This window comes from Stegodyphus dumicola, chromosome X1, assembly GCF_044657685.1.
Source record: "Stegodyphus dumicola isolate Sdum_Otavi_A_Nest chromosome X1, ASM4465768v1".
Lineage (NCBI taxonomy): Eukaryota > Metazoa > Arthropoda > Arachnida > Araneae > Eresidae > Stegodyphus > Stegodyphus dumicola.
This window is the reverse complement of record NC_140780.1, coordinates 37,665,345-37,692,768: the sequence shown is the minus strand read 5'-3', so window position 1 is coordinate 37,692,768 and position 27,424 is coordinate 37,665,345. Positions and strand designations below refer to the sequence as shown.

The 27,424-nt window shown below is 34.4% G+C and overlaps 1 protein-coding gene across 5 annotated transcripts in view; it reads right to left on the bottom strand.

Annotated features, from left to right (window-relative positions):
* Positions 1-27,424, bottom strand: part of da (transcription factor daughterless) — a 178,611-nt gene that overhangs the window by 107,631 nt on the left and 43,556 nt on the right. The window contains exon 1 of one of the 5 annotated variants that reach the window (XM_085807871.1): positions 25,594-25,895. The exons of the other annotated variants lie outside the window; for them this stretch is intronic. Coding sequence (XP_085663997.1) covers positions 25,594-25,719 — 126 coding nt within the window. The 5' untranslated portion in view covers positions 25,720-25,895. Of the gene's footprint in view, positions 1-25,593; positions 25,896-27,424 lie in introns of those variants that run through there. 5 annotated transcript variants of the gene reach the window in all.

The following is a 27,424-nucleotide window of genomic DNA, read 5'->3' as shown; positions in this document are numbered from 1 at the left end:
GAATTTGACACAGGAATCTTAAATACCCTGGAATTATCCTAGAAAGCTTATACTACATACATATGAAATTTCCAGATGAACTGTTATAATTAAATGCTTTAGAATAGTTCATCAATTAAATTCTGGATACAGAAACGCAGTGGTTTTCAAGTGGAAAGGGGAGTATAATTGAGTCTGGTCTATCCTCCTCTTCTTTCATACTTTTTTTTGGTTTTGGTATATTTTTCAGGTTCTTGTAATTTTTAGGTTTTAGTTTAACATTTCTTTAATTCTTACTTGCATATTTATAGGATATTTTGAAAATTATTAGCACTGAATTTCACTTCTTTTGGGTCTTTGAGTAAAATTAGCTCTAAATTTCTACTTTCTCTCTCTCTCTCTCTCTCTCTCTCTATATATATATTATACACACACATATAACTGACAGCTCTTCTGTGCTGTCATTTATATTATTACTATTAGCCTAAAATGATGGTATGTTAAATTTTTACTGCTTAAGGAATAAAAAGGCTACATAGGTTCTTGCGCTAACGATGGGGGCGCCCTTTCTGCCAGAGAAGGGAATAGATAGGTTTGCCATCTTCCCGTTAGCTTTTTACAACTACAGCAAAAAATTACAGAAATATCTGTTTTCAGTCTAACCTGTTAAGCCTATTTTTACATACGATCGATATAAAACAGATATCAAACAGGAAAACTGGATTCTAAACAAATAAAACGTACTCCTGAAAAGTCTGAAAATGAAAAAACTATATTTTCGCGATCCCGCTTATTCAACTTATCTTGGTATTTCCGAAAGAGAAGATATATAAACGCTAGAACAATGTTTAATTAATTTAAACTTTAAAACGCTTCAAAACGGTAAATAGAAAAATCGTGATATGCTTAGTAATAATTCCACAGTATCACAATAACAAGAGTTTAAATTTTAAATGAATTTATAGATATTTTCGGAGTTATACGAAAGAGTAAATAGTGCGCGAAGATAACTGTACGCGGTATACATTTCGAAATACTTGAAAAAAAAAAAAAAAGGCTCAAATTATTATCTACATAAAGCAAGGGTCAAAGCGAACGTTCTATCATACCTGACGCATTACATGACTGAAAAACAAGCCTAAATTTATTTGTTTCGTCAAACTAAAACAGCTGCTACTTCACGGGAGTGATAAGGTCGTCATCATCAGACCGGTTTCCGGGACTGCTGCTTCAAAAAACTGTCCACAGAAGAGTTATGAACGATTGCAGGTATGAAGGGTTACGAGTGCGGAAGTCGCAAATGGTCTTGATTCATGTCCTTCTGAAAGTAGTCACTTCAAGTGTATAAAAATTAATGATAGCTCGAATGACTAGCAAAATATCCACGCTATTCCAAGTTGTAAACAAAATACTCATAGGATTACTTGGTGATGCAAAATTACAACAACCAGTATCTCATTCGGGATCTTCCGGCAGCCCTTCAAAACACAAACATTTTACTTAATATTTTATTTGTATTAACTTGAAATATTTTGTAAGGAACATCTGTAGTAAAAAGGTCAGTTACTAATTTAAAAAAAAAAAAAATGAACAGAACGATTTCATGGAAAATGTACACTTTGGTTAGCATCTCGGAACATTTTACAAGACGCATCTGTTCGCGTAACCTCTCTGCGCATATCAATAAAAATTAGTCTAAGATTGTGAAAAGCATGCACTAATAATGATAAATTTGTTCTTTGGAAATTAACATATTCTTGAACTATTTTAGCTTATTCCAAAAATGGTATCGGTTTTAATTTCAAAACTACGAAATAGCCAAGTCGGATGCAAATAATGTGTTAATAGCTCCATACCGAAGCTCTCTATAAAATGGAAACAAATTAGGTAATAATCGGTCAACCCGACAGCATGAAAGTAATTTATAGTTTAATTTACTCTTGAAAAAGGATAAAGTGTCAAGAACATTCATAGATGACTTGCACAAAGCTAAAATTGACAAGCTTTCACTTTGACCGACAAAGTAGATACACAAAATAACCACTAAAATCACTGAAACAAAGCAACACAAAACGAAGAATGGGCTTCAACAGAAAGTAAAATAACTAGAGAATAAAATGTAATTACAAACGTTCAATTACCAAAAATAATATTATCATGCCATAATTACATATTAAACTAGAGCTCATTAAATAATGTGTTATTTATAAGAAAGTTGTGCTTTTATTTATTTATCAATTCCTTGAAATGACCACAGAAAATTGAGAAAAATTTCTATTGCTCCCCCATATAAAAAACTCACGCGTCATATATTAAACCGGACATGATTACGCGCAGTCTTCGTTTGTTTTAGTTGCCAGAAATCTTGTTTACAAATTAAAGTCAGAAGATGCTCTTAATTTTCACACTAGAAAATGGCGTAAAGAAGTTTTTTTATGAGCTAAATCATTTTATGCAAGTCTGAATCTCAGATATTGTTAAGTTTATTAAACTTTCAATGTATGAGCTTCTGTAAGTATGTTTCGACGTATAAGCTGGCTACGCTATATCTCATATAGCGTATCCAGCTAATGGGATAAACCTGATACCAGTTTTGAAAGCAGCAATGCAAATATATCCAAAAATATGTATAAATTTAAAGCATCTATTTATTATGACTATTTTAAGCATCTATCATCAGTACTTTTGAGACGAGCAATAAGATCGATTGGTTTGTTAGTTTACGTGATTACGGCAAAGCCTCGACCGGCTGCCGGATGAGAACGAAGAATTACCAGTACACAAATTTCTCGAATATTTTTCACTGCCCTTTTGACGACTATTACATTCATCTAGACCAAGGGTTCTCAACCGGTGGTACGCGCGAGAAAAATAGGTGGTACGCAAAGAAGCAGCAAAGTATTTTTAAGTATTAAATTCAAAAATTAAAACCCCAACATCCTAATCTAACACTTGTAAATTTATGCGATCTGAGCACTGTTCAAGAGTGGTGGTGGTGGTGGTGGTGTGGTGGTAGTAGTACTTTGTAGTGGTGGTACTAAAAGTTTTCAGTTTTTGTTTAGATAGTAGGCGTTAGTCAAAAGGTTGAGAACCGCTGATCTAGACAAGAGTTTCTTAAACTGTGGGTCGCGACCTGCAGTAGGCGGCCGCCAAAAATTTTAGTAGTTTTGATATTTCTTTAACTTATAATAATTTTACAATTACGAAATATTTTTACGTAATGTGTCTAAAAATAGATAAAGTTAAGACAATACAAAGGAAATCTAAAAAAAAAAAAAAAAAAAAATCTGAAAGCTTTCAGATTTTACATTACGCCCAAGAAGGCGTTTTGTGTGTTCCCCTTATTTATTAAATATCATGTACTTCGCACTTTAAAATTCAATTCAACAGCAATATCGCAAATAATTTTAAAATGAGCATACGTTTAGAATTTCCGATACACAGCCTCACGCGCTGGAAATAGAGGGGAAAAAATCACCCCCCCTTTGAGATTGTGCTACGGTAAAAGTTCAGCTTTCGTAAATTTATCCTTACTATGATGGTTAAGAGTTCTAATTCGATAAATCACAACATAAAAGGTAGTCCAAATAACAAGATAAAAAGCATTTTATTAACAGAACTTTTTTCATTCAGAACATAGAAAACTTCTAAAATGAACACGTCGTAAGAAGTTTTTTAAAGTTTCATACAGCATTCCGTTTTACCATGTTCCTAAGTTTCATTTCAAAATTTCAACCAATAAGAAAACTGTTATATATATGATATGGAAAACCTGCTAATAATCTACTGGTATAGCACAGAAAAAATGTAGACACAAAAGAAAAAAAAATATGCTGAATTAAAAAAAACCTCCTGCAGATTCAGCTTTTTTTAAAGCCACTCCAAAGCAGAAATATCGATGGTTATAGGAATACGGAAAAGCATATAGGGGCTATCTGCCTAAGGAAAAAGAAGCCTTCTTGGAGGACTTTCTAAGGCAAAGTGGCTCGTATTCACAATCGACATGGAAAAAAATAACCACATATCGATAAGCGATATACTTTCGCAAATTCATTGGTATAAAGAGAAAAAGGAAAAGTAAGAAAAACATTTGGTTTAGCGAAAAAACCCCCCCTCTTTTTTTTTTTTTTTTTTTTTTTTTTTTTAATTCTTGACAAATAGGAGGGGCGCGAAATTTTCAGTTGTCCCCAGAAGCTGTAAAGAACCTGTACCAGACTTACGGCTCTGATCCAAGTTAACAGTTATTTTAACAGACAGAAATGGCGACACAATGGGATTAAAAATGACTATCTCTAAACTGAAAAATACCCACAAAAGTCTTTATTAGTCTTTTCAGAGAATATTTGCTCAAATAAGTATTCATCGAATGTGCAGTAACTCGGCAATATTACTATAAAACTATCGGGAGAACAATTCGTGAGCAAATTCGATGTCGCAATGTTTTGACTGTTGTACGTTCAAGCAAACTTTTGTCTTCGCCGAAAAAATCATTCTGTGAAAGAACCAATGGAGAATATGCTAAAAACTTCACTGGAAATGGTATCGAATGAACGCCCATTTGATCTCAGATCTTAACCTCTGTGAATATTTAATGGACGATTATACTGCAGACAACAAGTATTCTCTTTACTCATCCTCTGATAAAGACATAGCTTCTGATACCCTAAATCAGGGCTGTCCGCCAAATTATTTTTACGGCCTGCGAGTACATTTTACTATGAATAAATTTATGTTACTAAATTATTATTATTAATTTAATTATTTTACTATGCGAAAATTTAAATATAATTTGAATTTAAAGTAGGTACTAGTAGGTACTATTTAGTTCGCGTAACTTCACTTAACCTGGCTGAATACAGCAGCAATCCGTTTAACGTCTGATGATGATTGGCTCAACGTTGGCGCCACATATTATATTTGTGGTTGGTTGTTGTTGTTTATCTATGGTTGGCGTACGTGATGCGAACACTACCCTGCGTTATTTGGTTGATTCATGCAATCCCGCGAGTGCAGTCTTGTCTAGAATTTGTTGAGGGGTGACTGTGTTATAATATTATTAACTTAATTTCATATTTATTTATTAATTAAAATAATTATTGAATATGAGTGCTACTAATAAAAGAAAAACAGACCTCGAAAATCGAGAATTTCAAGATCGCTCGGAGATAGACTATTTATTTATTCTGAACAAGAATAGTAAACCAGTGTTTGGAATGTTTACAAATCATAGCTGTGTGTAAAGAATATAACTTGAAGCGCCATTATTTTTCCATGCATGAAAAAAAGTATCATTCGTACACGTGAGACATGAAAATACCACTAGTGAAAAAAATGAAAAAGCAGCTGGATCATCAAACGATTTAGTTTAATCAATAACCAAAATTTCAAGAAGTATCTGTAGCTGCATCGTTTGAAGTTTGTTTTAGAAATAGTAAAGGCAAAGAAGACATTTTGGGATGGGAAATTCATTTAAAAAATGTGCCATAAAGATGGCTCAAGCATTTAATGACAAAGAAATGGTAAGAAAATTTCAAACAGTATCACTTTCTCACCAGACTGTGAGCCGACGTGTAAACGAGATTAGCATGCATGTCACTAATAAATCAGAAAAACCTAATCAATAGTTGCTGCTATTTTTCGGTAGCACTGGATGAAAGCACAGACATTTCCGATAGAAGTCAAATGTTTATCTTTTATAAGAACTGTAAATGAAACCTATAATTAGTCAGAACTTCTTTTAAAAATTACAATCATCACAGGGAACAATAAAAGGTGAAGATACTTACAAACAATTAAAATGTTCAGTAGAGCAGTACGGCGGATTTGACAAGTGCACTGCTATTGTAACCGACGATGCTAGAGCTATGACGAGCAAATATATTGGGCTCGCCAGACTTCTGCAAAAAGAAGGAATAACATGTCGTATGTTACACTGTATTATCCATCAGGAGGCATTATGTGGTTTATCCCTACAACTAAAAGACGTAATGGACAAAGTTTGCAAAATTGCGAATTTAATTCGCGGCGGAAATCGCTCTATTACACACCGAAAATTTAAAACATTTTTGGATGAACTGGAATCTGAGTATGGAGATATGCTTTTACATAGTAACGTTCGTTGGTTAAGTGCTGGAAAGTGCTTGAGGAGATTCTTTACACTTCGAAAAGAAGTTAATCTTTTTCTCACAGAAATTACCGTCGATGAAAATCTGACAGCAAATTTAGTTGATAAAAATTTTATTTATTCACTTGCTTCCCTAACGGACATTACAAATTATTTAAATAAATCCTTGCAAGGACAAGATCAAAATGTGTGTTGCCTTTATACATATGTTACTGGATTTAGATACAAATTAAAATTGTTAAGATTTAATTTGGAGCAAAATAATTTACTTCATTTTGAATCTTGCACAGAGATCTATGAAGAAATGAAGGAATGTAATACAGAAGCCAATTTAAAAATATTTCTACCAAAATTGGATATGCTAATTACAGATTTCAATGAAAGATTTTCTCAATTTGATAATCTTAAACCGTCTATTGATTTATTTTGTGATCCAATTAATATTGATATCAACTCCGTTGATCTTAAATATATATCAAACAGAGTTATGCGACCCGCAGGCTGACCCATTTTTTACATCTCGTGGAGTAACTGCAATAGAAATATTCAAATTTTTAGATAAAGAGAAATATCCAAAATTGAGAGATTTTGGACTTCAAATTGTATCAATGTTCGGAAGTACATATATCTGCGAGCGAGCATACTCCGATATGAAATATAGTAACATTTTAAAAGATTCCGCTCTTCAAGATATAATTAGACTTGCCACAACAAATATTGATGTGGACATAAAAGATACTGTTACTAAACAATTACGGCCACAATGTTCTCATTAATATATTACGAATATTTTAAAGTTTTCTTTTTAATATAAATAAAATATTTTTTTTAATTAACATAAACTGACTTTTCATTTATCAACCTTCTTGGCCCCCGAAATGTTTGTTGAAGAAAATATGGCCCGCGGGCTATGATAAGTTGGACAGCGCTGCCCTAAATCGTGTAATTATTTAATTTTGAATCAGAGTCTATATCACAACTGCAGATGGCAAACCTTTTGAACACATCCTACATACATTTTTAATATTTCTGATCTGACTGAATTATCTTTCGCGGTTTCCAAGTAGTTAATCTTTTATCATATTTTTGAGGCATCGTGCACCTATAAGAACCACTTCGATTCCTCCTTTCTCCACCGACTCCTTAGCTTTAGAATAATTGATTTGCTCGACAGGTTAAGATTTCTAAATATTTAATAAATAGCATTATATTTTAATAACAACTGAGCTAGGATCAGGTTAAATTCCCTTAACATACGCAGATGTAATATAGTAATTTTCTAATTAACTATTGTTTGCAATTTTTTCACATACTAAATGGAAAAATTATTAAAATTAAATACTATTAAAATGAAACCCTTAATCAAAGAGAAGTAATTTCAGTTTTTCTTAATACTGCGATTAATCTTGAAATCATAATATTTGATCTCGAGAACAGGGTAACAGTCGCTCTACCAAATATATCTTAAGTGAGTTACAGAACAGTTTTAGTACGCCTCACTTCAAACATTAAAGACAGAAAAAATTTGAACAGATAATCGGCATAAATATCAAAATACGATGACTAAGCAAAATAAAAATTGTAACAATTTCCCCATTTTATTCCGCCACAGGACGCATACATTGTTTTATAACAATGTAAACTAGCGACCCAGCAGCTAGGTACTTGCTCGCCTCTGATTCGATTCCACCTGGAAGCATGGAATTTTGGTCCTCCCCCACCCCAGGTATAGCGCAAACACAAGCCACTTTCCTTCAGTACTCAATGTCGTCCAAAACAACAGTATAATCATATCAGCGACTTTGACAGAGGGTGCATTATTGGCACAATATAACTCGATGCTTCTTTCCGTATTACCTCTTGGAGATAGGAGAGGAATGTTTCTGTGGTTAAAAAAGTATGCAGAAACTAGTTCAAAGAAAGATGAACATTAAAAGAAGGTTCTGGACTTCGCATGCAGACAATGTCAAGAGATGTCTGGCATAATGTCTTTGGCTGATCGTTCTACATCAGCGATAAATACTATTGGAGATGCAGAACAACAATCGGGCAGAGAATGGCGCTACACTGGAAAACAGTAACAAATTCACCATTATTTTTTTACAGCACATCATCGTTTGTTATGCTCTGGATTATGGAACAGTCAACCGCTACTTCCGCTATTTCTGACATCTTAGCAACATACTGTCAGGCTCCAAAGGTACATCAAACTATAAAATACAGAAGTCCCACAATCGTGAGTGGAGTGAGAATACAAACTTGTCTGACGAATTGCAGTTTTATTTAGACGAAAATCCTGGCAGCACATGTGTCCGCACCTATGAAGTGACAGAAAACACGACCGCATTCCGATTCAGCACACAACGACAAGCAGTAGTAAATAGCATTCTTTTATGAGGCGGTATTGTGCTTAACAGTAGATTACCCTTCTCACGAGTTCAAGCCACCATAAATGATGTTCTACAAGAAGATGACACTTGCATTTCTATTGAGTCTCTCGAAGATAATTTTCCAGAAGGACAATGTCATTACTCATACTGCAAACAACGCATCATTCTTCTGAATTAATGAGTAAACCAGTTAAACATGGGTAGTTAACTGGGGCTCAAACACCATAGAAAGGTCTGGTTGTTCGAATGTTTCACGATCCTCCGATGTTTAATGTAATACCAGCCAGTTTCTATTACAAAGTTCTCCACGAAGGTTAACATTCCCCTTGCATGCATTGCCGTATTAAAAAATAAATAAAAATCCACAGTTTACTGTGTCCGACTTCTTCCGCCCGGTTTATTTCCCTTTGAAAATACGTAGGATGTGGCCAAACGAGGGGGGATAGGGCAATCTTCAGCAAATCTTGATAACTTTAATGCGGCTTGGATGACACTTGCATAATAAACCATTATTTTAAACTAATTTAGTACCACTAAGCGTAGAGTAAGTAGTATAAAGAGATGGGACATATACTAACTAAGCCTACAACTACGATGCACATTGTTCAGAAATGCTACTCAGTTGTTCGGTACTGCCTATTTTACATAAATTGCAAAAATAAAAGTTGTACCTCCTAGTTCAGCAGTTCTCAACCAGGAGAATCCACCCCCCTGAAGGGGAATTTCATAGTTTCAGGGGAGGGAATCCGAAAGTATTTAGTTTTAGTTCATGAATATTTTTAAAAAAAAACCACTAAAAAACTACTTTTGTTCAAATTATGATATTCGTGAGTATTTTCTATATTTTTGTGGTTTAATTTAAAAAACACGTTAAAAAATACTCCAAATCTATACACATGCATATGTATTTTTAACTTTTAGAAAGGGGGGGGGACGATATTCTAGAAATGGTGAAAGGGGCGCACGTGACAAAACAGGCTGAGAACCACTGTTTTAGGTTTCTTCTACAGTAGTGTAGAAATATTCAGTAGTCTTTTAGGAAATTTGAACAAAGGAAATGAAGTCGGAAAAACGCACGTGATAATTCCGTATATCCTGATCAACTGAAAATCAATATTCCGACAAAATCCCTTAACCTTCAAATAAGAGAGATAAGAACTGACAAATGCATCATTGTTTTTTAGACTAAGAGCAACAGTTACCACGCGAGCATAACATTTTATCAACTTTTTATACGAGTTACAGATAATGTATTGACACAAACTTAAAACTTATCTTAAGTGGAGAATGATTTCTTTTTGCTTAGCCATACGATAAAGTCTCGGCTCCACGTTTTCCCGGATATCTGCCTGTATCTAAAAATGAATATTTTGGAGCACACGTAAGTTAATAAAAGAGCTAAAAAAAGTTTATTAACGCGGAGAACGCAACAGGGATCGTTCATAATGGGCTTCCATTCAGTGTGGATTTGACTATGACGACAGAAGCTACTTAGTCCCACCACCAGTTTTTATAAGTAGCAGCCGGTTCCCTAGTAGTCAGTCATAAGTGACCATGCGAAACAAACGCCATTATTGATAAGGTTATATACTTAATCACATAGTCAATATATATTTATGATAAAAGAAATGTTAAAATACCTAAACTTTCCTGGACAGCCAACGTTCATAAATCCTCTTTAAAATTTATTGACCACCAAATATGCAGAAATAAGTAATTTTTCTTCTAGATGCACTAAAATGCAGTTTAAAAGAGCTAATATATATATTATTAATGATTTATATAAAAATTTATTTTAAAATCTCAAACTATTCTGCAAGAAAGTAAGACGTTCATTTTATGGGCAAGAAAGTAAGTTACAAACTACAGGCAGTTCTGCCGTGAAAAACAAATCAACATACGAGAATTACATGGTTTTTAAAAATCCTACTAAAAAAATAAAACTAATGGTATTCATTAAAAGAAACTCTCGAAATAGCATATATAATCTCGGTAGATTCTAACCATATTAAATAATAAAAAAAAAGGGTGCAAAAATAGTGAAAAATATTAGGAAAATACCTTGAAATTACGTACTAGTTTGCTCCTAGACTGACGACATAAACTAAAACAAGTTGACGACTATGCGTGATACAAAGATTATTATTAGTCACAAACGTATACTATGGTGAGTCTTCGATGACTAGAAGAAATTCCGGTTCCTTACTTCACTTTTCCTTTCAAAACACAGAACAGCAGGATTTAAAGCAAGTTCTGTAACTCCAATTGCAAAAACCTTCAGTATAGCTTAGATAAGATTTAAATTTCCGTATAATTTGAAAAAAATAATAAATTCCTTTTTCTTATTGGCATCAACTTTACCAAGAACTCGCTTCGTTTCAAAAATATGAAAATTCTGAAGACCGTCGAAAGCGAGTTCCTGATCTCAGAGAAGGGTTTCTTCCGAAGGACCTGAAACGGAACAAAAATCCCTCTTTCTCATTACATTTTTTTAACGTAAATGCGGAGTGAAGTAAAGCTAGGCCGGTATTGCTTCTAAGCATACGAATTAAATTAAAGCACAGGTATCGCAAGACAATTTTTAGCCAAAAGGAATTTTTTTTTAAATTAAACTACGACAGAGGATATTAAAAATTCATCACACATAAATTTGCAAGCTACAGTATAAAATGAAATAGTATAATATATTATTTGTCACAAGCAAATATTTTAGCAAACAATTTTTTTTTTCAATCTTCTACTAGTATACGAGTTTACAAATTAGCTGACAAATAAGGGATTAAAGTATCATATATAATCAAACACTCAAAAATTATAATTTTTAGAGTAAATGATTCCATAAACCCTCGGGGTTTTTAAGTGAGAAAAGAACAGAAACTAATAAACACAACAAAGTGGACACAACTGACGAAATCCATTAAAAGAAAAAAACTCTTCACTTTAAAAGTCAAATACCTAATCATGATTTCTAGCATAAATAGAAAATTAATTTTAATTTTATAAAAAATATTGCGTCATCAAAAAAATAAAGCAACGCTTTCAAAATAATAGTAAGTAAATATCTAAGCACTGTCCACACATTTAAAAAAAAAAAAAAAAAAAATTGGCAAGATGCTTGAACTTTTCAAGTTCTTGAGACAATAATATAAATGACGTTCAGAGCAAAATATCCGCTTTCTAAAGGAATGCGGCATATTAATGGGACAGGATAGTAACTTGTAGCTTGCTGCTGATGTTACAGCTGGTATTTAAAAAACAGGTTGCAATTTTTTTAAGCAAAAGACAAACGCAGTTTCGGATGGAGCCAAGTGGATTCCAGAAGCCAGGTGCAAATTGGAAGGCCAAAACAGCACCTGGCTTTTTTCACTTGTGGCGATAGTAATCACGCAAGCTGCAAGTGAATGCCCTTTCCTCTCTAGACCATCCCCCCCCCAAAAAAGCAGAAATTAACAGTATGAAGCACATGTGTTGCCAATCTTCCAGGCAACGAATTCAAAGCAGCTTAGCAAGTGCAAAATTGGGCCAGATAGCGATCCGAGAGGAGGAATTAGATGTCTCAATCCCGGGCACAGAGGGAAATGAAGGAGAGAATTCAAAAAGTATACTCGATTTCTCATGATGTACGAGAAAAACTTTAAAAAAAAAAAAAAAAAAAAAAAGTTACAGATCGATTCAAATGCTGAACACAAAGAAATGAAGACAGCCAAATACAGCGTAGAGGACAAAAGTAAACTTACGATGAAAAACATTCAAAAATCAAAACAGAAGAGACACAAGACAAGATAAAACATAAAATTAGAGCCACAACATTGTGTTTGGAGTAGATGTCAGGCAAGACTCTAACGATTTCGAGGCCAAACAGTTAGATGTCCCTCTTCATAAGGTGAAAAGAAATCGGCAAAGGGAAAGCCACAGTTACATTTATACCCAAAAGGAGTAAAGCGAAAGAGAAGATTGCGCCCTCTTTCGGCAGAAATAACGCTTTCAGACGGTTTTAAAATTCTATTAACTTTTCAATTTTTGCTATTTCTGCCGACAGATGGCGCTAGCTTCTCGTTCGCTCTTCTCCTTTTGGGTTAAATACAACCGTGGCTTTCGCGGCACAGATTGAACAGGTCAAAACTCAAAGTAGTTGTATACCTGAGGTGAATCAGACTTAAAAAATGCTTTCGTTGCAGATTTCTTTGCTCTTCATGAAGAGCCTGTATCTGTCTGCCCTCAAAATCGATAGAGTCTTGACTAAAATCTATGCCAGTCACAAGATTTTTGCTTTGAATAAATTGATGATTGAAAAATACTTCCGACAGCATTTGATGCATGAATTAAAATAACTCTCGACTTCACCGCGAAATAGAGATACTCTTGGAATACAAAAGCACAATGTTTTAACTTAATGTTTTAGCGTCTGAAATTCGAAATATTTATTTTTAAAAGACATCCATATAGATCGCCTACGAGGTACATTTAACACAGGGGTTCTCAACCTTTTTTGCCCCATTAACCCCTTTCACTAATGTTAGATCATTCCTCGCTTTCCCAAAAGCAGAAAATGCTGACAAACAAAACTTGAATAAAAGTAATTTTTGATATTCATTAAATAAATTAAATACTTAACAGCTACATAAAGGCTGACTGCATCCCCCCCCCCGCTGAAACTTAAAATTCCCTGACTGAAAACCCCTCCGATATAACCTGTAATTTCCATACAGTTTTCACATCTACCAGAATGGTTTAAAATGATTTCATGCTATTGAAAATAAAGCAAAACCTAGGAAACAAATGAAGGAATATAATTTTTTGTAGAGGGAAAACTATATATATTTATATTTATCTTCTTACTATTACATGACAATAACTAGACGGAAAATCAGTTTACAAAACTAAAATTTAAGAACTGAAATAATCAGAGCTTCATGTAGAAGGCAGATTTCAGACTGAAATTACTTGCTCAAGTTCTCGCATATTGTCTGTGACGTATCGGGAAGCCAGGCCAAAAGCATTCATTAACCAGTTAACTGTGGCGCTTTCGTTTAAGAGTGCGCACCATTTTGTATCGCCAGAATCGAGCCGTGACGAGTATATTCGTCAATCACAGAGAAGTTGCGCTGGTAAGATATTGGATGAAAAAGATGGGTTTATTTTTTAAAATTGAAAATTTTATTACTAATATTTACTTATCTGGTTACCATAAGCATATATTACATACATATTAAACTAAAAATGAAATAAATTAAATTAAATATTATACACATAAAGTAAGAATTTAAATTCCTGCTGTGGAGTGATATTCAGCGAAACAGGGTACTATACATAATGGGACTTTGCAAATCGAACACCAGTAACGCGATTCCTTCCTGATCTTAGGTTTGTCTTAATATTCAATACAACTTTACTTGTCCAGATTATCTGCGCAAAAATCACTACTTTGGACTTTCTTCGCAAGATTCCAAGGAATCTTCATGATAAGTAACGTTTTTCTTTTTCCTCCTGGAAACACTTCAAACAGGCGTATGCAATTTTTAAAATATAACATTGAGGTTAGTTATCACTGATCCTAATTTTAAGGATAAAACAATATACGTTTGCTCATATTACCTCACACTAAAGTATTTACATTTAAATATTTAACCATGCTGAATATTTTTGAGGTCGTTCCATGCGAAATCCCCGCCTATAAAAGTCCTAAAAAATTGTAGTACCGTTTAAGTTTTGGAACAATATGATTAAAAATATTTACTTTGCACATTAAATTTCATTTTCCTTTTACTCAATACAAGAGAAGTTAATACGTTCCTGAGCAAACTTATGCAACATTTCAATCAAGAACATAAAATTCTTAAGGAAAAATAATCTTTGTGCAGCACGGGGCTTACTATCATTCGAAAAAGAGAGAGGAGAGTGATGAAAATTCAAATCACTAGCGGAAAAATCGCTAACACTGGCAGTTCGATCAGGGTTCAGGCTGGGTGCATGGTTTGCGCAGATTTTCCGACGTACAACATGAACGTGAGTTGTGTAGTATGAATACGAACAGATTTCTTTTAAAAAGTCCTCCACGAAGGCAGGCAGTCTTTAGGCAGATAGTCCTCTGTGCTTTGGCGCAATCCAAATAATCCAATATAATCCGGGGATAATTTACCATAAAGAATTCTCTTTTCTAAAAGACTCAGCAGTAAAATTACACAGGTACAGGTAGAAGCTAGGCAAGCGCCTCTATAGTACCACAGGTGGGGGGACTGAGGTTTCGCTCGATCTAGCTCGGTTGTACGCCTCAGCCGCAATTTTGAGGGAGAACACCCCAGAAGGCGATCCGAGGGTCTCCCATCCCTCTTCCCCTCCAACTAGCCTCTCGAGAAGACTTTCAGATCGCCATGTACTTTGAGTGCCCCCCTTGCCAAACAGACACTACATTCCTATAAACATACATGGCTTCTCCAGGATTCGAACCCAGCTTCATTGATATAACACTCAGCGTCACTAACCATAACATCGGCTGGACGGCGAGTAAACTTTACACATGTGTACACTGCGAAAAAAAATAAGAAGATGCAGTTCGATATCTCCCGTTCTACTTGAACCGATTGACGAAATTCAACATCCGTTTTTCATGTCTCGAAAGCGTGACTTGAGATATGTATTAGATTTATATATAGCGTTGTTCTAATACAGATATTCTGACACAAAATCGGACATTTTCTGAAACGGCATGCCAATGTTTTACCATATTTCGATACTACGACTGAGATTATGACAAACTGCCACCTTTTGTAAAAACCGCACAAGCAGTTTTTAAAAAATTAGATCTCAAAATTTTAACTCCTCAAATGTTAAATTACAAATGTTAATTGAATTTGGTATATATTTATTAATATCTTTTTTTTATTTAACTTATTTAATTCTTCCTTTCACATTTTGAAATTTAGGTTCATTCCAAATAACACTGGCCCATTTTTTACGATATATTTTTAAATAATTTTTATAATTTTTTTCGAAAAAATTTTGAATTATAACCTATAAAATATTTACCATCATCTCAAAGTAGATGCATTTCTAAGCATATCCGCAAAAAATTTAAGTTTTTTATTCAAAATTTCCGAAGACATACTTGAATTTATATATTGAGCAGTTTTGCAATTTGGCATATTTGCTGAAAGCGATAACAACATCAAGCGTGTTTTACGCACTTCGTTTAAATTATTTGAAAGCAGGAACGATGTAACTCCCCCCCCCCCCGCTCATGCACAATATAAAAAAGCAAAAGAAAATAGTTTGCCATAAAGTAAAATTTTAGCCAAGTAAATTATTCTTGGCAAACTGAAAAAAATGCGTTTGAATTTCTCCGTAAATTTCGCACCAAATTTTACAAAATTTTATATTTAGGCATAATTTGAGTTGTAAAATCGAAATACGGGGGAAAAAAAAATTGGCACGTTATTTCAGAAAAAGTCTGATTTTGTGTCAAAATGCCTATATTTGAGCAATGCTATATATAAATATAATATATATCCTAAGTCGCGCTTTTGAGACATGAAAAACGCAATTTGAATTTTGTCAATCGACCCAGTAGAACGGGAGATACAGAACTGTCCCCTCCCCCCCCCCGCAGTGGACCAGTATTTAATTACCAACGGCCGTCAAAAAGTAAAATGGCAGATGAAGAGAGAATGTACCAATTTACCTCCTTTTCGCTGCTGGTGTCAATTACTAATAATTTTTTACCAGTGAAATCGATATTTGCCGTATAAGACCATTCGCGGAAGTGAAGTTATTTTAAGCTGTAGGAACACCTTGCCCGAAGGCGCAACAAGAGTCCATAGTAGTGCAATCTGCCTAAGGTTATCAGTCGGTACCAAAGTCAAGTAGGCGAGTCACATACGAAAAGTTTTGAGTTCAGAGTGAATGATATACTTAGTATCTCGGTCAAGTTATGAAGAAAGAATGCAGTGCTAATGATTAAAGATGACCCAAACAGCCACGAGTGGTAAAGTTGTTGAATATTGGTAGTCGACCCCGATTCGAATCCCGGCAAAGATGCAAAGCTGCATGGACGTTTTCGTTGTCTTCCACAGGTTTAACGTTAATAAGAGTCATTCCCCTTCCCTTGGTTCAAGGAAAATGTCCCTTGTGCGGTTTGCCATAGCCAGGTTAACAACACCTTTCAAATGCCTGGAAAACTACTCATTCTAACTTATATTACATTAAAATACTTTGTTTTTTAAACAGAATATCCGCAGAATTATGTAAATGAGAAGAATATATATCTATGATGATTGACAGGGTCATGATTAGCACTCTCTTGTCCGCACCTTATGTGACAGATAATGACTCTTATTTTTACATCTCGTTTTTCTTTCGCAAGTTAAGAAACAAATACTCAATCAATCAATCATGCTAATATGCATGCGATCAAGTTTATTCCCTCTCCCGTAACATAATAAAAGAATTTTTGCAACAATTACAAAAGCTGAAATACTGTCTCCCACATATTCTGAAACAATTTCTGCAGGCTGAAGGCTAGAGTAAGAGGGTATTAAAATTCCAGTCACGGTATTATATTTCGTGGAAGCGCTCACACTAACGGCTGAGTGTTAAGACCGTTCGTCTTGATAATATGATCAGTGGTCGGATATTAGCAAAGAGGCTGGCTGCGTGGGTGCTTCCGTGGTTTTCCTATGTGTTACATAAATATGCGCCAATTTTCCTTAGGCTCCAAAGGCCTTCGTGAAGACATCTCTTCCATTATAACTCTCGTATCATTTACCTTATTCAAAAAATACTCCACAAAGAGAACAATTACTTCGACTTCCCAAAATAAAAGATAATTCCTTATTACTTATAAGAATGCTAGTCACTCATACTATGCACAACTAGCTGAAATTACAACTAAGCTCACAAATTAAATAAAAAACGAGAGCTAATATTTTAATTTCTATCTTTTACATTCATTATTTAAATATTCTTTTATGTTCATTCTTAGTTACAATAATGACTCTCTAATTTTAGGTAAAGAAAGCAAAAATAGTAAAATACGGAACAAAGTTGCACGATGTAGGCGTATCTATTTTAGTCACAAGTATCTTCAATTTATTCATCATAAAATATTTTTTTCTTACAAATGCTTTTTAAACTAATTCTCACACCAAACATTGACAGCTACTAAGAACAATAATGGAGATTTCATATTCCACGATTTCCCACCGTCCGAGGTTCGAATCCTGCGAACGGGCTGGCTGCATGGGCGTTTTCGTGGTTTTCCCCAAGTGTAACGTGTATACGAGTCAGTTTCCCTTAGAAAGTCCTCCACGAAGGCATCCCTCCCCTTAGGCAGATTGCCCTGGTTTGCTTTGCTATAATTAAATAACTTGAAAAAACCCAGCATAAGAAGGGCTCACCAGTAGCCCAGACTGCTGAATACTGGTAGTTCGACCCGGGTTTGAAACCTGACAAAAGAGCTGGTTAGATGGGCGTTCTCGTGATTTTTCTCATGTATAGCACAAGTACAACCTAATTTTCTTTAAAAAGATCCTCCACAAAGGCATCTTAATAGAAGCCCTCGTATGATCTGCCTTAATTAAATCAGCCAACACGATGTATGGTTTCCGCAGATCCCAAAAGAAAATGAAATGGAAGTCGGTTATCAATTATGCGTAGGAGAGAAGCACTACTACGATTCGAAAATCATATGAAAGGTTAAGTTCATTAAACGGTATTTACATATTAATGCAACCACCTTGGCGCAATTTGACGAAAAGGTACTTATTGGGTGCAAGACGATGATTTTCGCAACTTTTTTAAAAAAAGATTTCCAAATTACGAATATTTATTGTAAGTTGGCAAACATTATCAACATATGAAAAGGCAGCATACTTTAGTAATATAAAATACAAATTTTAATTATTAAATAACTATTATGTGATACATTAAAAAGTAAAACAATTTTTCTCCAAATCTTTCTGTAATTTTTTGGTGCTCTTCTCTCTTAAGTACACAGTGATCTTAAAAAAAAAAAAAAAAAAAAAAAAAAAGAGAGAGAGAGAGAGAGAGAGAGCTGCATATATACGGCACTGTGCAAACTTCAGAAACATAGGCTATCTACCAAATCCATCTTCCCGTTGTGCCCTTCAGAAATTATGTGTCAAAATTCTGTGTTTCCTCACTAAATTTTAAGGCAATTTCTTCCATCGCTGGAAAATTCCACAAGCGCATATATTTTAAAATTAAGTAAGCCATAAAATGCCATGATTTGTTTATAAAAGCCATTCGAATACGAAAAAAGGAACTCATGCGAAAATGGCGACGTTAGTTGATTGAAGGATTTTTATGAGCATGGTTGCCTAAAGAGTTATGTGCATGGTAGCCAGAGTTTGGCACATGCTGAAAATTCTTCTAAGGTGGTTGCGATAATATGTACGTACCCATCGTATCAGGTGTATTTAATTTTAAGGCGCATCACATGAACAACACGTAGCGACTCAGTAAAAGGGAAGAATTAAAAACAACGAAGAAAGGAGTCTGCTAGAATCCTGAAGCTTGGTACGGAGAAGTTTTTAAGGAGAACTGGATTTATTAGACTATTGTATAGTATGGTATGGTTTGCTTTGTTTGTTTGATTATGGCAAAGCACTCGAAAGCTATCTGCCAAAGAGAAGGGATGCCTTCGTGAAGGACTTCCTGAGGGAAAATTGCTCACATTCCCGTTACACAAGTGGGAAGCCGAAAACGCCCATTCGCCTGGAATCGAAACTACACAAGGTCGAATTACCATTGTTCAGCGACTATACCTCTCAGCCGCTGATCGGTACATCTATTCGTACAGGATAAATAAGAGCACAGAATAGACAAGATTATTCTTTACTTGTTTAATTTATTAGATTATGGGGGGCACAAATACGGCTAAGTGCTAAAGAGAAAGATGCCTTCGTGAAGGAGCTTCTTAGGGGAACTGAGTGCTATTCACGTTGCACGTGGGGAATGACTTTCAGCCAGACAGTTAGAGGGAAAATCAGCTATGTTTTTCAGAACATATTTTCTTCCAGTCTTGAAATATTCATCTTATGAAAATCATTATGTGTATCTGAAACTTTCCTTTTTTTGGAGAGCAATAGAAAACTGTCTGCTACAACTTTCCTTAGTTAACATTATCTACCGAAATATTTGTGTCGGCATCCATCTAGGAAAGAACTACTACGTAATTTCAAAGTATTACCTTACTTATTTCTTTCAGCAGTGCAGATAGTTGCAATTTAAATTTCAAAAAAGTGTTACTCTTATTCAAATTCCTGAAAATGTGCATCAAAATGTCCCCAGTAAAGAAGATACAAACAGATTACTACCCGTCCAAGGCGTTTGCGTGCATCGCCACGCACTGATTGGTCTGGATCTGCACAGGTGCTTTCAGTTCCTACGCACACAGGCAACTGCTGGACATCTCACACACGCATTGAACATTCAATGACAATTTTCACATATTTAAACTTGTACAAGGATTTCTGTCTTGTACAGGGTCTGTTAACAGACATATCAAATGGTCGGAGTTGACTAGTAATATTTGCTGGTATTAATTACCAAATCGCAGTTTTCTGTTCTTAGTTTAATCTCATCAGCTAAGTCCTCGAAATGCATCCATAATATAATAATATAAAGAATTAAACTATTCGCTTTAAGTCGCCCTCTAATTTTACATCTTAAAATTTTTAATAAAAAGAGCGGCTTAAATTTGAAGCATCATAGTAATGATATGCACGATTTTGGCCAACAGAGTGAAAGCCATGAAAGTACCCTTTTCACCACAATACTGTATTTGGGAACTTACTTTTCCTAAATATGTAGGAACACGATTTAGACCTCTCAAAGAAAAAAAGTAAAGCTTATATTTCTAATTATTTTTAAAACACTTCCATGTTAAAAATTAATCATAAGAGAAAATTAAGAGTTTTAATGCCAGTTTTAATGCCGAACTCGATACGAAATGAGCTCAAATAAAAAAGCGATTAAGCAATATAAACAACCATATTTACTACCAAATCACTTTGAAAATTAAGGCTACCACAATAAAAAATAATTATAAAAGTTTTAAATAAATAACTTATATACAGTTCACACTTCAGTGGCTTCTTTTTTAATAGTCCTTCAGTGATTCGGTGGCAAAAGTAATTGAATATCGAACAGTTTCATCCTTAATTCGAATGGAGCAAATTAGCTGAATAAGCTTTTCTTTACAGAAATGTTTTCTTCACGGAAGTCCACCATAAAGGCACTTACCGAAAAGCAGATGCCCTTGCATCCTCTGACACAATCAATATTAAAACGATCATATGTTTCATACTCAGTAATATAATAACTTCATAATAAATGTACATGGCAGCATTATGTATTTCTCTTCACGTACATTTATACCTTCAAGAAAATTTACAAAATTAATTTTTGAATAAAGTACAGAATTTATATGCTACAGAAGACTCGATTTTCAGGTTCTAAGACTCGTATTGTATTTTAAATTTTCCCTCTCTTGACGCATTCCAAACTGGATCAGAAATCAATTTACGCTAGTGCAAGTTTAAGATGATATTATGCACCTTCAGCATTTATTTGTCTGCTGTGCATTCCAGATAAGTTATATTATTACTTTTACATATTTAACATTATGCATATTTTTCTTGTACGATCTGTGATAATTCTGTTTTATGTAATATTATGTTCCTAAGAACACGGCATATTTTTACTTCTCAGAATTTTAGTTAAAAATGACAATAATTACTGGTCCATGAAAATTTATGCTCTTTTGTTTCATACCACTGATTCAAGAGACTTCTATCGAACTGCAGGAAAGGAGCGCCATGCATTCCGGCTATTCATTAAAGCCAAAGCCGCAAACATAAATACAATTAAAAACGGTCCAGTCACTCTTACTATTATTTATATGCCCTCCCTTGCATCGGTTCAGTGGCCTAAACACCGATCCCGCCCAAAGAAATTAAAATTCCCTTGCACGTCCGTTCCGATTAGAACCGACTCAATAGACCGGAAGCCTGCGTCTGTTTGGAAAAAAAGGGGGATTTCGGGGAAAAAAGCGGGGCTCGTTTCTATAGTGGTTAGAAACCATCTGGCCGAGAGCTTCTTTCAAAGCCGGCTTTCAACCGCATGACCTTGAAATTCACGAACATAAATTGAACATTAAATGATAGGAATTCCATCAAAATCGAAACACGAATTGACAAGCTCATATTTCTCTCGATGTTTTCGGTTTTATATCCAACTATCAGATTTAAATCCCTACAAATGAATATATGTAAAACAATATACATATATGCAAATTTACTTTCAAGGTTAAGAAAAGCCTTTTTAACATAAATAACTTTGACAGTAATACCCCCAAAACAATTTTTAGTAATATTTTAAAGCAATTATGTTCGATGCCATAAATAGTGTTTAATATTATCAGGTTACACATTCTCTAGATGTGCATGCAAACATACACACTACCGCCCCCCCCCATGATGCACACAATCCTTTAAAAGTGGACACCTGTTCAAAAGCAATTCCCCCTTTTTTTACGCAACTGTCAATAATGTGTTCATTAAGTTTTAGATCTACAAGTTGTTCACCTATCATAACTGGGTATGGGTGGCCTTCATAGACATGTTTTACTGCGCTTGCGTATATTTTTAGAGAAGTCAATGATTCAATTACAGAGTTAATTTTTGAATGCTGTTATAACTGAGTAAGCTGAGTGAAATCCAGTTTCTCTCGGAAAGTTGCCATCCTTCCTCGTGCTTTACCTTAATCTGCTACCTACATAAACATAGCCAGATAGTGACTTTTTTTAATTAATGAAAAGCAGAACCCGCTCTTTAGCAAAAACAGTAAACTAAAAACATTAATTACTAAATCATATTGCCACCCAATTTTTTCGGAAAACAGAGCAAAATACTAAACGTTGATCCAGCCACTTGCAATAAGCTCATATTTCTCTCGATGTTTTCGGTTTTATATCCAACTATCAGATTTAAATCCCTACAAATGAATATATGTAAAACAATATACATATATGCAAATTTACTTTCAAGGTTAAGAAAAGCCTTTTTAACATAAATAACTTTGACAGTAATACCCCCAAAACAATTTTTAGTAATATTTTAAAGCAATTATGTTCGATGCCATAAATAGTGTTTAATATTATCAGGTTACACATTCTCTAGATGTGCATGCAAACATACACACTACCGCCCCCCCCCATGATGCACACAATCCTTTAAAAGTGGACACCTGTTCAAAAGCAATTCCCCCTTTTTTTACGCAACTGTCAATAATGTGTTCATTAAGTTTTAGATCTACAAGTTGTTCACCTATCATAACTGGGTATGGGTGGCCTTCATAGACATGTTTTACTGCGCTTGCGTATATTTTTAGAGAAGTCAATGATTCAATTACAGAGTTAATTTTTGAATGCTGTTATAACTGAGTAAGCTGAGTGAAATCCAGTTTCTCTCGGAAAGTTGCCATCCTTCCTCGTGCTTTACCTTAATCTGCTACCTACATAAACATAGCCAGATAGTGACTTTTTTTAATTAATGAAAAGCAGAACCCGCTCTTTAGCAAAAACAGTAAACTAAAAACATTAATTACTAAATCATATTGCCACCCAATTTTTTCGGAAAACAGAGCAAAATACTAAACGTTGATCCAGCCACTTGCAATAAATACTCTACACGATAATTGGGAGAGCTTCCATCTTTTTCTTTGAGCAAGTATTTAACAATAAAGTATAATTTATGAGTATCACAGAAAAACAACACATTTCACACAGGAATTATATTTCTATAAAAGCCAGTTAAATTCTTTATAATGGATTTATATAAGAACAACTTAAACTGCACTAATAAGAGAACATCTAGTATCAAATACAAGATACAGAAAACTCTGTTTGAAATAACATCACTTAGTTACAACACTTGAAATTTCTGCTAAATACTGGTCATAATGTCACTCATCCAAGCGTCTCATTCAGGTAAGATTACATTCTTAGAGAATGAAATCCAGGATTCTTGCGCATTCCTCTTCCCCTACCTACAAACTCTCGAGAGGACTCTTGTATCGAAATATTTATTCCTATTTCAAGGAATCGCAAATATCCATGAACAGCCCTAGATTTGAATCCTGGATCAAAAGTGTCAGCAGCCATCTTCTATTAAAACATCATGTTCGGGGCATCCTTATTCAAGTAGAAAATAAGTTATTACAACGCAGTAGGCCGTGGTTACCTACGTTCGAAGAAATGGAGTCACTGAACTCCCTCCCTCCCACAATAAACTTTTTCGTATACTCTTTACTTATGTTTGTAGCAAACTACAAAACTTTCATGTTACTAATTTGTTCGGTTACAGGGAATCGAACTGGTAGCGGTCCAGCAACATTCAGGGACCTTAACCACTTGACGGCACACTAGTTGTCAATTGCCAAAGACACAAAATGTACGCAGTGCGTCCCGGATATGGTTCTCAACAACGGAAACGGCAGACTGCGTGAAGATTTGTAAAGTTTTTTCCATATTTAAGGGAGATACCTAGCCTGATTTCCTCAGAATGCATTCCACAAAAGCACACCTGTTGTGAGACAGATAGCCCTCAAGTGTTTACCATAATTAAGCAATTAATTTTATCCATCAGCTGGTGAACTGTTCCACAGCGCATATAGAAATTAAAATTACCTAATTACGATGACCAACTGATTTAGTTTATACCAGTAAGTACTAATTTAACTTTAATATTAGTACATGAAAAGATAGTAATGAAATATGTTTATTAATGAAGCAGTGATTAAAGCATGCTCATGCAGAGATCACCATAGATGCAATAAGATACGGAAAGTACACCGCTAATGATAAATAAACCATCCATGCTGCTGGGTTTATATGTATATAGCCGCTTCAGGGGGCTGTCGTCGTGAAGGACTTTCAAATGGTTTTAATATACATTACACGTGGAAGGAAACAAGAAAATCCTTACAGACAGTTAGCTCCGACCCCACATATGAAACTAAGATGAAACTAACAATGTTTCGAATTTCTGTCATCCTCTCATGTGATTGTAAGGACTTTAAATACGAAGACTGAATTTGAGCAGATTATACTTCGGATTTAATGTTATCATGCACCTTTAAAAAAACGTATTATACAATCAGAAACAAAATATGCGACATTTATTTGTTTTAAGCTCGATAATGATGTCTATGTGAATACTATGTTATAAATAGCTTGAAGAGGATGTAATTACAGTATAAAGATTTAGGAAGTTAACATTATAACTACAGTTCTACATTTTAAAAAAAGAATTAGCAAAGTTACTAGGTCATTTCACTATAGTATTCTCAAACACGCATTACTGATAACAGATAAGGTAAATTTAGACAGAAGAAATGTATGTGGATGGAACCGGCGATAATTGTGCAGATTCTTAATTTTAATCCGAGTTTTCATCCAATTATACAGATCACACAAAAGAAAATTATCCTTCGAGCTAAATATAGTATGGCACAAAACCACTCAAATTTACCATAAGGAACGACATAAAACTGACATTCCAAAGATTCCCTACATAACACTTATTGAAACAAATACATATATTTAATTAAGAATTAGTTTGAGAAAAAAATGTGGACCTGGAAGAATTGCAAAAGTGATTTTCGATTTTTAACGCATGACAGAATATTTTTGCTCCTAGAATGGTATGTCGAAAACACAATAAAATTGCATTCACCTTTACATTATGAACATATACAATTTCCTCAAATAATGAATCAGAGCGATCAAATTGATTTAAACATTTATAATGATACTACTTAATGCTAGTTATGGATACACTCATGATTTAAAAATTTGATCCACGCTTCCTTGCACTTATAAATTTTCATTTAAGGTGAAAAACAACTTTTTCAGAATTTTGTATTACAATTCAAAAGATCAAGCACGAAAATGTATGTAATTCTGAGAAGTAGTCTGGGATCAAAAGTTATATCAGTTATTTACGTAAATACCTTATTACACCTTAAAAAAAAAAAAAAAAAAAAAAAAAAAAAACAATCTTTTAAATCTAGATGTCTTACCTGAAAAGGCAAACTGTAGGGTAAGCTATTGTTACATCCGATGTCAGACGTGCCAGCACTACCCCGAATATCGGGGAAGTTTAGCTGGCCCATGTGATTCGGCGCACCACTCTCAAAAGTAAACATTAAGAAAGATTGATACCACGAATACTCCTTTTATCCTCCAGGAAACGCAACTCCCACCATCGAATAATTACGCGAAATGAAACGCCACAAAATGCTCACGAACTAAAAAGTCGGCGTTTAAATATCCAATCATATCCAACGGCGGCCAGTAATGAGATAAGCGCTGCTCGCGACGCGACTGGGGATTTCTGCCTTTGGGAAAAATTAGCCATAACCCAGAAGCATCAAACGAGGTTGCCAGATTGAAAATTCCCGCTCGCCGCCAAAATTCTCGCCAATGAGAGATAACCAGAAATAAAAATCGCAGCGGGGGAGACATTTTCTGCTCTCAAAAATGATCAACTTACCGACAACCTGGTACCGAAACTGCTTAAAAAACACGACTCAAATGCTATTTGAAAAAAAAAAAAAAAAAAAAAAAAAAAAACTTTTTTAAGTTCACTGGCAACCACAAAAGTTTTAAAAGCTGGTATAAAATGCATAAATATGGTGCATAAAAAATACAATAAACCAAACCATTAAACCCAACATTAGCTGGTTTCAATACTCCAGTGCTGAAAGGTATTAAATAATTTTATTACGACAATTCATGGGATTTTTCTTATAGTATCCTTCAAAAATTTAATGTAAAATTACTGTTTCTCTATCCCATCAGCAAACCGGACCCTGTAGAAAATGTTCAGAAAATCAGAAAATGTTCCCTTAAATCAGAAAATGATAATGCTAAATACACTATAAAAAGAAGGTACATATAGTCATTTACAATAACAAAATACTCGAAAGCATACGGGGTTAGAGAGAATGTCCTTCGAAAGGATCTAAGCAGCAGCCAGATTTTCCAGAAAGTGAAATAAATACCAATAGTCTTTCATACACTCGATCGCTGGTATGGCATATAGTTATTAAACTGCAAGTGATTGTTACTCTCAGTTCTCTGATATTTTTAAATCAGGATTTTTTAGGGGGGTGAGGAAAGAAGATGGAAAACAAATTAGAACAATAGGTGGTAAAACGTAAATAAAAAAATAAAAAAAATAAAAAAATAAAAACCCACTAAAGCAAAAAAAAAAGTGTAAGCTAAATAATCGTCATCATTTATTATAACAACGTGCAAAAAAAAGTCTGACTCTTCATCTTATTTATTTTCTTAGATGCAACGAGAGGTAGGCACGGATGAAATCAGGAATTACGAATAAACATAAGATTTGATATGCATTAATAAATAATACATATCCATCAAAACGAGCATTATTTTCAAATAATCAATTAACACAGAGAGAGAGGGGGAAAAAGGGGGGAACTCCACTCTGAATTCTTTTTAATAAGACACAAAAAATAATGACACATGCTTCGACAAGAAATCGAAACCGGGATTTTTCAATGCGCAGGTGAATGATCTAACATTACGCTATCAAAGCTCAACTGACCAATTCTCGCTTAACTCTTTACTGCATGATTTTTAATGCTTCTAAAAGTTTTTTTAGCACGACAAGTTCATACATATCGCAAGCTTATGAATAGCACGAGATAGTGCCAGAACATGAATTCCCTTATTCTCACCCCCCCCCCTCGAGTGCGCTGTGCGCTATACTATCGTAGAAAGTGGCATTCTCTTTACTGCATGATTTTTAATGCTTCTAAAAGTTTTTTTAGCACGACAAGTCCATACATATCGCAAGCTTACGAATAGCACGAGATAGTGCCA